General features: G+C 42.9%; 1 protein-coding gene across 4 annotated transcripts in view; it reads right to left on the reverse strand.

Moving 5' to 3' along the window:
- DOP1B (DOP1 leucine zipper like protein B) overlaps positions 1-11,659 on the reverse strand; it is a 51,370-nt gene extending 39,711 nt beyond the window's left edge. For 2 of the 4 annotated variants that reach the window (XM_054218176.1, XM_054218146.1), the window contains exons 1-2: positions 11,475-11,659; positions 9,003-9,177 (exon numbers count right to left, since the gene is read on the reverse strand). In XM_054218176.1, the coding sequence (XP_054074151.1) occupies positions 9,003-9,140 (138 nt within the window). In that variant the 5' untranslated portion in view covers positions 9,141-9,177; positions 11,475-11,659. Of the gene's footprint in view, positions 1-9,002; positions 9,178-10,850; positions 10,995-11,273; positions 11,396-11,474 lie in introns of those variants that run through there. The other 2 variants (XM_054218155.1, XM_054218166.1) reach the window with 2 other exon arrangements.
- Between the last annotated feature and the right edge of the window lie 2,532 nt (positions 11,660-14,191).

The raw sequence follows: 14,191 nt of genomic DNA on the forward strand, positions 1-14,191 counted from the left end.
ACTGTTTATTACAAAGAGAATCTGATGCATTACAGAAATAATGCCATCTCATAAAAAATGTCATTTTGCTTATTTAATTTCCTAAGGATGCGAAGTAAATCTCCACCAGCAAATAAGAACTCTCCTTCACCAAACATCAGGAACAGCTAAGCAAAACATCTAGTCAGAAGAGGAAAAAATACTCCAGGCATATTAGGAGTTGAATAGTGGATATTCAGGGATAATTCAGTTTTAAGTATTTCTCCTGGGTAACTCCGAACGCTTCATATGTCTGAATTCCAGCGGGTGAGCCTAACTTAGAACAAGACTACATTCATGTATGTGTGCCAACTATACTGCTTCACCTAAAGAATCAGAAGACAAGAACAGGACGCAAGATTTGAAGACATTTATTATGATCTTTATACATAAGCTGCAGAGAGTTTCAGCCCATCACATCAGAATGATTCCGAGATGAAACTCCCTGCTCAAAAGCATGTCATCCTTTTTTTCCTGACTTGCATGATGAAATACACAGTTGGAGCTAAAATTCTTTTCAAGAGTAGGTGCTCCTGGTGAACAGTTGTCCCTGATCTTCCAGCAGATGCAAGGGATTTTAAGCCACGCTGCAATATATTAGAAGACTGTGGTTGCGCCATGAGCCATTCCAGCAGAGAGCTCAGATGGCTGCTACTTTTTTGAAAGGTTCGGATTCTTAACAGCTTCCCCAGAATTGCAGGGCTTAAAGAATTTTAAAAAGGTGGAAAGACAGTAATTAGCAGATGGATCTAAAACTGTTCGTTGAAATCACAGTGACACGATAATATACGTATTTCCAAATGCTAATTAGTTTCTGTGAGCTGACAGGCAAAGGTAAGAAACTTGATTTTTAAATAACCTGAGCTCTCACAACTGAAAAAAAGAATCTGTTGTCTGTGAGATCTAGGACTGCTGAAATGCCATTATAATTTCAGCTGTTACAGGTAGTTAAATGTTGTGGTAGCAAGCCTGGTATCACTGGCACTGTATGCAGATGAAGAGCCCATTCCAAACCATTGCTTCCACATTCAGAATACAACACTAATGACCACAGATGGACAACTCTGCTCACAGGTTTCAACATCTATTATTCACCCATTCTTTTGATTCTTGTGAGCTTAATTTGGCCACCTTTAGTTACATATGGGCTGAAGCCCATGCACGATCTGCTTTTCCTCCTTGTCTCCAACTGCTTTCCACATGAGCAGTTATGGTGGCAGAAGCATTAAATGCCACTGGAACTGCTAAGTAAGGTTTGGCTTGAGAAGCCTGAACTGCCAGCAAGCACTCCACGCTTAATAGATCATCACAGGCTTTGGTTTTCACAGATCAGTGAGAAACCAACAATCCCAGAAAACCAAGAGATATTTGGCCTACCACTGGCTTTTAAAATAAAGACTTTAATCAGCAAGTCAGGAAAAAATGAGATATGCAAAGTAATGACTTGTGTCCACGTGCATGTACAGTTTTCAACTTTTTACAGATACTTTTTCTTTATGACTCACTAGAGAATACCTTATATACACTAAACATTTTCTAATGTATAAGCATGCTCAGAGTTTCTTGAACGTGGGCTATAAGGGGTAGAAAGGGAAGATTATTCTTTTCAGAAGTGTATACATGTGCCTTAAAACAAACACAGACATACATACACACACAGAGGAGTATTCACATTTCATAGAATGGTAGGGGTTGGAAGGCACTTTTGGAGATCATCTAGTCCAACCCCCCTGCCAAAGCAGGGTCACCTAGAGCAAGTTGCACAGGAACGCGTCCAGGTGGGTTTTGAATGTCTCCAGAGAAGGAGACTCCACCACCTCTCTGGGCAGCCTGATCCAGTGCTCTGCCACCCTCAAAGTAAAGAAGTCTTTCCACAGTTACTGGTTTAAGTCATTCTGCACTGCTTTATAGCACCACTAGAGATCAGTTAGATCAATTTGCCTAGACATAAACCACCAAGCAAATCAAGTAAATATTTTTATTTGCATAATTAGAATTCCATAAAAAAGGCAGCACATCAATTTATAACTTTATCTTCAACTAGGAGATACTATAATTCTTGTTTTAGACAACGGTGGTCGGGAGGAGAGGGGGAGAAGGAAAGCCTGTGATTCCATTTTCCACTGATTCATTTTCCAAGTAAAAAAAATTCTAAACAGAGCTTCAGCTTCCATAAAAACAGCAGCATGAAGTTCAAAGAAGGTTGTGAGGAAACTAAACTACGAGCTGGAGTTATATCAAAAAGGGGGAAAAAAAGATGTATAAAATATCCCTAGTCCTGCACATCGCATCTGTGCATCGGGTGTGGTGAAGTTCCATAAAGCAATTACGAGGCAAAGCTTCCCTTCTTCTCAAAGATATAAAGCTTGCCTTCAACAGAAGGCAAGTGGTGCTTGTGTTTGTAATTCGGCCAACAGTTGTTATAAAGCCATGGCAGCCAGGATTCTCATATGAAGCAACTGGTGTAATTAATAGCTATGCTCATTAAATCCGTATTCCGTATTTCAGAAGAATCCTTCTCTTCTCTTTCCTCAAGAACAGACATATTGTGACATTAAGTGTTACTACTGAAACAAACAATAATTGTGCAGCTGCAATGATTTTTGTACTTTCTTCCCCCTTCCCCTCCAAACAGATCAAGTGTTTAGTTGAGAACATATTCACCTTGAAGTTTTTGAAACAAGAAAATCCTACAGAAACAAAAAGTAACATACTTATTTTCTATTGAAAGTCAAATTAAAAAAAACAACTTTGAAACTGCAGAATTGCAAGAACTTAGAATCTGCACATTTATCCTTGTGTTCAAGGATAAAAAAGCAGTTCGAAAGTGCTCCTTTAAAGCAAATATTGCTATCATTACTGAGCAAGTCAACTATGCTGTAAGCATAAAATAAATCCCCCTACAACAACTGATTTTTCAAGTGTTATAATATTTTGTTTTCATGGTAAACAATAACTATAAATTAACATCTTTCTCAGAAAAGGGGCACTGAGCCAGCCAGGCTCAGTGTCAATGGTCACTAGTAAAGCTTACGTGCAAGTTCCATACAACCAATATCAGAAAACTTGTTGAACTAGGTATTTCTGACAACATGCGTGACAAAATCCTGTCCATTATTCTTGTCAAACAGATGCACGTTGGGTTTTTTTGGTAGGTTGGGTGGCTTTTCCATTTGGGTTTTTTGTTTAGATTTAATGAATAAACGGGGGAGTTTAAACATTCATTTAGCAAAAATTCAGTGAGATTCTGTGCTTTTCTGTGAATCAGTAAATTCCAGAGACTTTTTTGGAAACCTTCTTTCATAGTTTCCCTACAAAAGCGGGCTGTGGAATCCAATATTTACTACTGCTCGGTTCTTCATTTTGCAAACTTTGTCACTTATCTACTGTTTGCCTGCACCCAAAGTTAAAATTTCTGGAAGACATATGGCTATAATCTGTATTAAAAACCCTAATGCAAACTATGCACCTGAATTTTCCTAACTTCACGGTATTTTTAGCCTCTTAATTGCCCAAAGTTCCCCCTACGTGAATACTTTCATATATATTTTATATAATATACATATCTGTTTATATTCCAAATAGAACAGTGTCAAGCATTTTGGATATGAAAACAACATTAAAAGCACTTATTTAATTGACAAATCCACATATGCTGAACCACCACCTCTTTCTAGGTTTAAAAAAAATAACACCCCTCCCCCCCAGCATTTTTTTTCTATCAAAGCATTGAAGCGATTTTGCAGAGTTGTATCCTTTTAAAACATTGGAACAAGATGGCAAAATCTGCAATAGCAAAATCATGTTTTAGTACTAAGACAATTGAAAAGGATTACTGTATTCTGGATGCAGCAATCTGTACTGAATATCTGAAAACCCTAGTCACAAAACAGTGCTTTCCAAACGTGAACATATGCATATTTAAAAAAAAACAACAGTAAAAACATGCTTCAAAGCTGTATCCAAGAACAGTACTGAGAGGAGAATAAGCCTGTTTCTTGAAGCATGGAGCAGCCTAGGCTGCAGCTACTAAATTACCATCTTATAGTAACTAGAGCTTGAACAGAAGCAAAGCAGAGATATTTACAAGTGGAATATGAGTAAGTTTCAGGGCAAAGCTGAAGACCCTCTTTAAAATATTAACATCCATATTTACTGCCTGTTTAATCCACCTGCTTCCATCGGTCCATTCATATTCTTCTGTAAGTTTTTATAAGCATTACTTTCCACTGTTTCTCCTTCACCATGATGATGCCTAACACCCACACTATTCAAACTAAAACCCAAAAAATCTTTCCCTTAAAAACTTGGGGTGTAACAGAAGTTAGCAAATTCTGCCAACTCTAGCTGTTGTTAGAAAATACAGTTTCTCTCCATCTTTCACTCAGGCTCATGCTTAGTACCTGCAGTTCGGTTCAGAACACTGCAGAGGAGATTCATCTTTCTTAACCTCGGAAGCCTAGGTCAGCTAAAAAACATGGGCAACACTGCAGTAACTCACTTCAGGCTTCCTGTAAAACCAGTGAGGAACACGTGCAATTTTAGGACAGTGTTCATCTGACCTACTTTAAATAGCAAGAGATGAGTCACAACAACAACAACAACAACTAAAACCCCTTATTCCTCTCTCTGCCTAAAAGCGATTCAAGGTAAAGCTGTCCACACTGAAGTCATGTGAAGTTAGATAAGGCTCATCTCCCTTGAGTGACAAAAAATAATCTTTCTAGATGTACAGACTGACCCGTTTGGCTGACCATTCAGATTAAAATCAATTGGTTTCTCTGTTCCTTCCTTGTTTCTGCAAGTCACTGTGAAACATCAGTTAGAACCAAAGAAGCAACAGAGAAACTGTGAAAAACAACCCTCAGTTTAACCTTGGTAGCTAAGTAGTAATAGAAAGAAGTAGCAGAGTTGTCTTTTCAGCAGCAGCAAGAGCTTCAAGATCACTTGTTTCAGCCAAGGTCGAAGGGATCTGGATCAGCTCCCTCCATTCTTTTTCCCTCATCTTTAAGTAGCAAGAACCTGTGCTGATTCCTCCAGACCCTTGTATTGAAAGATTAATGGCACTGAGCTCCTACAGAAATAAGAGCGTGTGTGTGTTAATTTGAGGGACTCAGTAGCGCAAAGTATTGCTGAAGCGTGCCTACAGGAGAAAAAGCCTCAGAAAGTATTACACCCTCAGAACATTACACCACCACAGAAAATATTACAATATAAGCAAGAACATCCACAATTAAAGTCAACAATATGAAGATCCTTAAGAAATATGGGCTTAAGAGAGATCTTCCATGCTACTCTAGAAGCATAAAAAGTACTTCCAAAACTCCTCGATGTACTCATCCTCTTTTGTCTCTCCCTTTCTCAGCATTTTCACATTTGCTTAATGATAGTTATCACTGCACACCAGTTACTGACACCCAGGTTCCTGAATATAACCATGTGCAGTGTTTAAGAACACTTTTATCATTGGGGTACTGTTGATCTCCTCCCTCCTACCCATTCTCTCCCTGTTCATTCATTCACCCTCAGAACTGGCTGTAGAAGCTCTTATGTTAGAAACACCTCCCCCTCTCCCCAATACTAACAGAACTCAACAACAATATTTATGTTTTAGGATGTAAGAGATCAAGTAATCACAGGAATTAAGAGAATAGCTATTGACATCCTATTTCACAATCTTCCTTTTGGCAGCACATTCCCCTGACACATCATCCTTATTTTCAGGTAACAGGCAGAAGCAGATGAACACTGGGGATGATTTGCTCTCCCAATTCTTAAGCTCCTAGAATGATTAAGTCCATAAAATACCACAGCAGATGGACTGATGTAACAGCTAAATGCTTTTTTGCTTGGTTTCTACTCTGCTGAGTTACATTTTGGCAATTTTGTACCTGAATGAGTTTCAGATAGGTGTTAATCAGTTCAGCGCGTTCATCTAGGTCAAGATAAAAGATCAAAGCCTACCTCTTGCCACAGGCAAGAAATCTCTCACTCTAATTATTTCTTATTTTCCCTTTTGAGAAAAGCATTCTGAAGACCTCTAGCTCTCCTTACTGACTCGAGAGGAATGATGATGAAACACTGAAGGCTGAAATGTGTAACTTCTATTGACAGAACAATATTCAGCTTCTCTCCTCTGAAGAGAAAAGAACACGGCTGACCTTAAAAAACCGTCAATTTGACAAATGTTGTCCTGTTATGGTTTGAGAAAACCCATAACAATTTATTGTCGTTTAGACAATTATTCTATCACCCGATGATCCCTCCCCAGCTGTGAAGGGGAATCGGGGAAAACAAGGAAATGCGAGGGTTGAAACATAAATAGATTTAATAGGATAAGACCAAATAATTAACAATAATACTAAAGAACCAATATTAATACTGATATTAATGTAAGATATAAAAGAATTATACTCAGCCAATTATATCAGCAGGAAGCTGTACAGTCCCAGCAGTGGACAGCAAATGTCGGACACTGTGAGCGCTACAGCTTTGGGAGGAAGGGAGGGGGCTCAGGGGTCTGGCAGCGGGGCAAGGAGCTCTCTGGACTGCCGCCATCAAGGGAGAGAGCAACTACACAGCAAACTTTCTAATTTATATAGAATATGACGTTCATGGTATGAAATAATCCTGTTGGCCAGCAAGGGTCAAGTGCCCAGGCTTCGCTCCTCCTCATCCCTGCACCTGGCAAGGCTTGACAACACTGAGACTTTGAATCCCACATATCTTAGCTCACTATAAAGTAAATATTTTCACAAATTCAAACACTAGAGTCTTCTAAGAGTTCATTTTTCCCAAGCATTAGAAGAGAATTTAGTCCTGTGTCGTTCAACCTAGGACACGTCCCAATTTTCAAGAAGGGTAAGAAGGAAGACCCTGGTAATTACAGGCCTGTCAGTCTCACTTCAGCACCTGGTAAAATTATGGAGAAGGTTATTCTGGGAGTTACTGAAAAACACTTGAGAGACAACACAGTCCTTGGTCATAGCCAGCACGGGTTCACAAGGGGAAAGTACTGCTTTACCAACTTAATTTCCTTTTATGACAAGGTCATCCATCTAGTTGATGAAGGGAAGCCATTAGATGTGGGTTTTTTGGAATTTAGCATAGCTTTTGATACTGTCTCTCACAGTACCCTTCTCGATAAATTGTCCAGCACACAGCTAGACAAGTCCATAATAAGTTGACTGAGCAATTGGCTGATGGGTCAGGCTCAAAGGGTTACAGTAAATGGGGTTACATCAGGCTGGTGGCCAGTCACCAGTGAGGTTCCCCAGGGCTCAATTTTAGGGCCAGTGCTTTTTAATGTTTTTATAAATTATTCGGATGCAGGAATTGAGTGTACATTAAGTAAGCTTGTTGATGACCCTAAACTAGGAGGATCTGTGGACTCCCTCAAAGGTAGAGAGGCCTTACAGTGACGTGTGGATAGACTAGACAGTTGGGCAATCGCCAACTGTATGAAATTTCACAACAGCAAGTGCTGGATTCTCCACCTGGGATGGGGTAATCTTGGTTATACGTACAAATTGGGGAACAAGAGGCTGGAAAGCAGCATTGCGGAAAGAGATCTGGGGGTTTGGGTTGATGGCAAGTCGAATAGGAGTCAACAGTGTGCCCTGGCAGCCAAAAGGGCCAACTGTGTCCTCAGGTGGATCAAGCACAGCATAACTGGGTGGTCAAAGGAAAGGACTGTCCCACTCTACACTGCGCTGGTGTGGCTCCACCTTGAGTACTGTGTGAGGTTTTGGGCACTTCAATGTAAGAAGGACATCAAACTATTGTGTGTCCATTGGAGGGCAACCAAGATGGTGAAAGGTCTGGAGGGCAAGACTTACAAGGAGTGGCTGAGATCACTTGGTTTGTTCAGCTTGGAGAAAAGAAGGCTGAGGTGTGACCTCATCGCAGTCTACAGCTTCCTCAAGGTGGTGGTGACCAGCAATAGGACATGAGAAAATGGAATGAAGCTGCATCAGGGGAAGTTCAGATTGGACATTAGGAAAAGGGTCTTCACCGAGAGGGTGACTGGTCAGTGCAACAAGGTCTCCAGGAAAGTGGTCAGAGCACCAAACCTGTCAGAGTTCAAGGAGCGTCTGGATGATGCTCTTAGTCATATGGTTTAGTTTTAGGTAGTCCTTTGAGGAACAGGGAGTTGGACTTGATGATTCTTATAGGTCCCTTCTATCTTGAGATATTCTATGATTCTATAATTCTATGGATTCTCCTCCTCTTTGAAAACTCTATAGAATTGAGGTTTAGCAATGACAGCAAAGGCATGTGAGGTATCTATCGGGTAACAACAGATGTTTCCTTACGAATTCTGCAGAAGTTGCCTCCTCCCACCCCTATTTCCTTAGTGACTGTAACTCTGAACTACTCTTGCCTCACGAACTCTCACAAAGAGCTTTATGTTAAAAGAGACCAAATGGGACATGAAGAACATACACCTTGTACCTTGGTCAGGAGGAGAGGACACGCTTCCTAAGTGTTTTCCCATAAAAGTCTTTTTCTTTCTTCTATATTCAGCCATATTTTCCATGGTCATATAAAAGACACCACCATCAGCAAATCAATTATTTCCCCAAATACAAGGGAAGGGCACAGTCAAGTAAACATGATCTTTAAATATAAACTTTGACTCGGAATATATACTAAAACTTGTGACATCCTGTTCTCTATTAAGACTTTTTTAGCTGCTCTAGAGTGGGTAACCAGCATACTGAGGGTTTCTTTGATGCAAAAACTGGATTAACTTAGCTGTATAAAGGAAACAAATGTCATCTGAAGGAAACCTGTTGGTTTTACCAGAATTTATCACATTTATATAAAAGATACTGACTTAGCTGCTTCCATTAATCTTCCTTTATGAACCAATATTTTTCTTGAGTGGATTTTCAATTTCGCTAAGTACTGTAAATTACAAGAAAGTTCATAGCAATACAAAGATAATAAACACATGGAAAAATATTCCTGTGCCACTGTACCTTATTGAGTTTACCAAGGGAAGATATAAGATCTGCCCATTCACTTGATGATTCAAAGTTTCTCAAAGCTTTCTCAATCGCTGAAGAATAATTTCTGTATCTGTAATCACCAAGTAACTCCTGCTCTTCTGGATCCATCTTCAGTTCTCATAGCAAGGTGAAATTTCCTGGTAAACTAAAAGATGCACACAATTACAAAACGATAATCCACATTTAAGTTCTGGCAAACGTGAAGCACTGTAAGATAACAATAAACATGTAGAAGCACCGACAGATCACAATAAACAGGTCATCTGATGAAGTTTCAACACAAAGTTAAAAATAATTTAACAGGCATGACTCCAACTCCCCACTGCCTGTTTTAGAAGTTTTGCAATCACATTTTCCTATTTATGAAACATGTTTTTTCCTTCGATGCACATGGATCTCATACAATAATAAAGGAAAGGAATATAGAATCTTATTATAAACAGCCAAAGTGCTGACAAGGAGTTATGGATAAGTAAATAGTCTTCATAACTTATCACCTGTGCAGTGTTTTGAAAGGTTACCTGTAGCCATGGAATGTGAAACATTTCATATCAAAATTCAGCTTCCCAGAGGAATTCCATTAAGGGGCCCCTCAGCCTACAGCAGAAGGAGCCCTCAGAACTCTGCATCTCAACTTGTTAGCAGCAGATGTTGAAGTACAAGACTAAGGCGCTATGCCAAAGTAGCAAGACTTGCATTTAAATCTTCCTTTTTTTCACCAAAAAGTATCGATATATTTTTATGGAGAAAAAATAAGTTATTCAGACATGATTTTCTAGTATTTTGCAACACATTTAGATTAAAAAAGCAAAACACACCTGTTTCAGAACAACAGCAAACAGGCGTGGCTGGATTTTATGTATGGAAGAATCATACCTTCACTCCTATGCTAGCTATGACACTAGTTCTCCTGCTAGCTAATGTAAAAAGTATTCTCCTAGAGAGACGCTTAGGTTTAGGAATGCCAGGTTTATGTCAATCTGTGCTATATCACCAATACAGAAAAAAAAGCACAGTCCTATAACAAAACATTTTATAATGTTTCTGAAAGACGTCTGCTTTCATTTTCCTACTGTTAGTACACAAAAATAAGTCTAAGCAGTCTTCTATGTTCTTTTAAAGCAGCTCGTCTCTCACTTTAAAAAAATAATCAATGGAAGCTAGGAAGTATCATAGCAGCTCTCTGCCAAGTCAAGAGTGCTGCCACTTTCATAAATAAGAGATTTTGCCAGATCATTTAGAACTGGGCAGCCGTTTTGCTGACAGAACACATCAAATTTCTTCATTTAAAAATGCAACATACCTGCATGAATCCACTTAGAGAACGGGAATCAATCAAATTATCAATAGCACTTAAAGAGGTTCTAAATATTCTGTGAAAATTGTGTCCTAAAGCATTCTCATAGCATTAAAACCTGGTCTATTTAAGTAAAATCTAGTTAGATTCTGAAGGTAAAACAGGACGTACCTACTCAAGAAAAAAACCCAAACTAAGAAAACTTCAACTGGGGGGAAATTTGGCGTATTCAGTTCTTAAGACACTTTATTTGGACTTTGATGAGAAAAGACAGATGAATAGTGTACTCCCACCCAGAAATGCAGTGATGGACTTAATGATTTAGCATGCATTGATGTTCAGGTACCTACGTTGCTAGATGTCAGCAAGGTTTGAAAAAAATCCAGTAATCTAAATATGGCACATAGATCGTATTTGTGCTTGTATACAAAGGCAGGAAGATTAAAAAAAAACAAACAACAAACAACAAACCAAACCAAAACAAAAAAAACAAACCAAAACAAAAGCCACTTGCTAGTGACCTTCAGGCACGTCTTCCAAATCCCGGGTCACAAACTTCCTTAGCAAACGCAGGCGTTGATAGTTACTCATCAACTTCCAGCATTGTCTGGAGACAGGTTAACGAGGCGGGCGCTCTGCTTTGATCCCAAGGGACCAGGCGCTGCCTCCCCGGGCTGCGGGGCCCCTGCGGGCAGCGCTCCCTCCCCGCCACCCCCGCGCCGGCTGCCGGTGGTTCCGGAGCCCGGCTGCGGATCGGCAGGCCCCCGGAGGCGAGGGGGGACACGCAGCACCGCGTCAGGCCCGGCCGCGGCGGGACCGGGGCCCGCCTCAGGGATCGGGGCCCCCCTCAGGGCCCGCCCTGCGGTGACGGCCCGTGCACCCCCCCCTCAGGACAACCCCCTCCGCGGACGGGCAGCTCCGCCGCGGCATCCCTCCATCCTCACCTGCCAGGGCGGGCAGGGACCACCGAGGCCGTGCCGGCTGCAGCCGCGCCGATGACAGGGCGGGCTACCCCTCTTCGGCCGGGCCACTAGCCACCCCCCCGGGGCGGGTCACCCCCAGCTGCCCGCGCGTGTCCCGTCCCCCCTACCCCGCCAAACACACGCTCGGCCGCGGCGGCACTCTCCTCCCCGCCACCCCTGTACCTGGCAAGGGCCCCGCGAAGCTCCCGGTCTGGCGGCGGCGGTGACGGCGACGTGTCCCAGCCCGGCGCTGGACAGGACGGGGCGGGGGGGGGGGGGCGGCTCCCCGCAGTCTCTATGGCAACAGGAGGGAGCAAAAAACCACCCCCACCCCTCCCGCGCCGCCAGGGCCGCGCCGCAGCCGGCAGCTGGGGCGATACCACTGAATACAGCGTGGAGGGGGGAAAGCAGGAAAGCCCCGAGACAGGTGCAGGAGGACTCTGTGTGCCCCCGCCCAGCGGCGACCCCTCACGTCTTTACCCGCTGCCGAGCACTGAAGGAAGGCTGCCAACATCGGTGAGCGCTACAGCCCGCAGCGGGTCATCCGCCACCCCCCGCGGGGAAGTGGTACGCCCCGGCGGCCGGCGCCGGGCGCCGAGCGCCCCCTGGTGGCGTGGGCCGGGGACAGGGTCGGGGACAGGGCCGGGCGCTTGCTACCACCCGCGGCCGATCCCCGCCGGGCCCACGGGGGAAGCGTCGGGGCGGCGACTGCCGGCGGGAGGCGACCGGGCTCCGGCCTTTGCGCGGTGCATCAGCCCCGGCTGGTCCGGAAACAAGGTGGCAGCTTCCCGGAGCCGCAACCTCGCATGTGCGCCCCACGCCGGGGCGTCGCGCCGCCCGCCCGCCCGCCTGCCCGCCACGCGTCCCAGCGCGGAGCCGGGCAACGGGGGCTGTCACCTCCTCCCCCGGGCAAAGCCAGCTTCAGAATCTCCCTTAATTACATCGGAGCGAGTAAAGGCGCGTTTAACAGTTTTGCTTCTTTTCCAGCTGTTTTTAGGCAAATTTTGGAGACGCAGCTTCCCCGGGGACCCGGCAGTCGCACTTACGGCAGGCTCGAGTCCAAGATAGGAAACCCTCTGCTCTTTATAAAAGGCTGGAAAGAGTTTTGTAACAAAAGTTACAGTAATAAAAGTGAATGTGCTAGATTATTAGTACGCTTACAGAAAAAAAAAAAAAAAAAGAAACTAGCAAAATGCCCATGGAAAATAAAATACATGATCTTGCCAGACAAGGATTTATATACTGTGGAAATATGTTATTTAACCTCAGTTTGGGGGTTTGGTTTGGGGTTTTTTTTTCTGTTTTCTTTTGGTTTGGTTTTTTTTTTTTTTTTTTACATGCATGCAGAACATAATCCTGGTAGTTCAAATTTGCTGGAAGAGTCATGGAAAAACAACCTGTTCAGTTATTCAAGATGAGAGAACAGAAACTTGTGGGTTTTAAGATTATGATGGATACTGTTTCAGCAATGATCTCCAGTAAATTTTACGTTCATATACTCTTTTATTTCCCTGAGACCACCTACCTTTCCCCTTCCTAGCTAGATTTTTAGTAATATAATTTGGCACGTTGTTCTTCTAGCAAATAAAAGCTTGGGTTACTGGCAGCTAATGCGCCGGCTTTATGCAGATGCTGGAAGGCTGGAAGCAAGCTGGGAAGGCTTCCATCTGTGTTTTCACTCCCCAGTTGTGTGCACCTCCAAAAGCTGGACCAGGTACCCAAAAGCACTGCTGGCCCTGCTTCAGCACGTCGTACCTGACGACAAAATTTTAGCAGTTGTTCACAAGCTCTCATACAGCCCAGGCGGCTCTTGCACGTCCCATCCTTGTGGGGGGAGTCGGGGTCTGCCCGCAGCCCCAAGGGGATGCCTGAGAGGCTGGGTAACCTCAGAGGGACACGTAACACATTGCGGGGAATTTGTGCAGCAAAATATCAAAAGGTTTTGCAATGATTTACAGCTTTGTTACAGATCTGCCGTCATTTTAAAAGACAAATCTTCAGAAATGGGGTGGCATTGGAGCATACGCGCAATCAGGTTCTAAATTCAGATGGGCCTTCCTCCTCATAGAATAAACTGAGCTGATCATTTGAATGTAACATTTTTCCTCAGGTATACAAGGCAGTAAATATATGCAGTACTACGGGCATGAACATGGCTTATCTTTCTAAACTGCAACACCATCAATTTAGGTTTCAATTTCTAAACTTTAAGTTCTTGTAACTTTGAAGGTAGCGTAGCTTAGTTCTTGGAAATGAAGGTCAGTGCTTCTAAATATACGCCCGACTGAGCAAAGAACTTTTATTTTTGATGATGTCCTTAACACGTGGTATTTATGTCCTAAAATATAACATGTTACTCAGGATATTTTTAAATTAGTTTCTGACGGTTTGCTATCTCTTTAGAAGTTCTTTTCCTTGCAAATTTGTGTTCTTTGACTGCACTAGTTGTATGTGAGTGCTTAACTGTATTGCTTTCCTTCTGATTTCCATCTAACTTTTGAACCCATTCGCCATTTCTAACACAAGACAGAATTTTATGGAATGGAATTTTAAAGAACCAGGCAGCCAGGTGGAGGAGAGGGACCCTCCTGGGCTCCCGCACCAGAGCATCTCCTGAGGGAGAGGCCATGGAAGTGCTCAGCCTGATGGGAAGATTTGCTTCGAACGTGCACCAAAACCAACCGAACTCCAGACCAAGCCACTTCCTCTGCTCTGGTGCTTACAAATCCGCTGGTCGGTAAATCACTGGAAAAATTACTCTGAGTGCTGGGTTTTGTTTCAGAGGTTATGCTAATTCAAAGCATGCCTATCATACTAACCCTTCAAGACTTCTTTTCAGGAAAGGCTATAAATCAGTTTATTATATGCAGTGTGGCAGCACTGCCCATGCCAAATCCTGG

The sequence above is a fragment of the Rissa tridactyla genome, chromosome 1 (assembly GCF_028500815.1).
Source record: "Rissa tridactyla isolate bRisTri1 chromosome 1, bRisTri1.patW.cur.20221130, whole genome shotgun sequence".
Taxonomy (NCBI): Eukaryota; Metazoa; Chordata; class Aves; order Charadriiformes; family Laridae; genus Rissa; species Rissa tridactyla.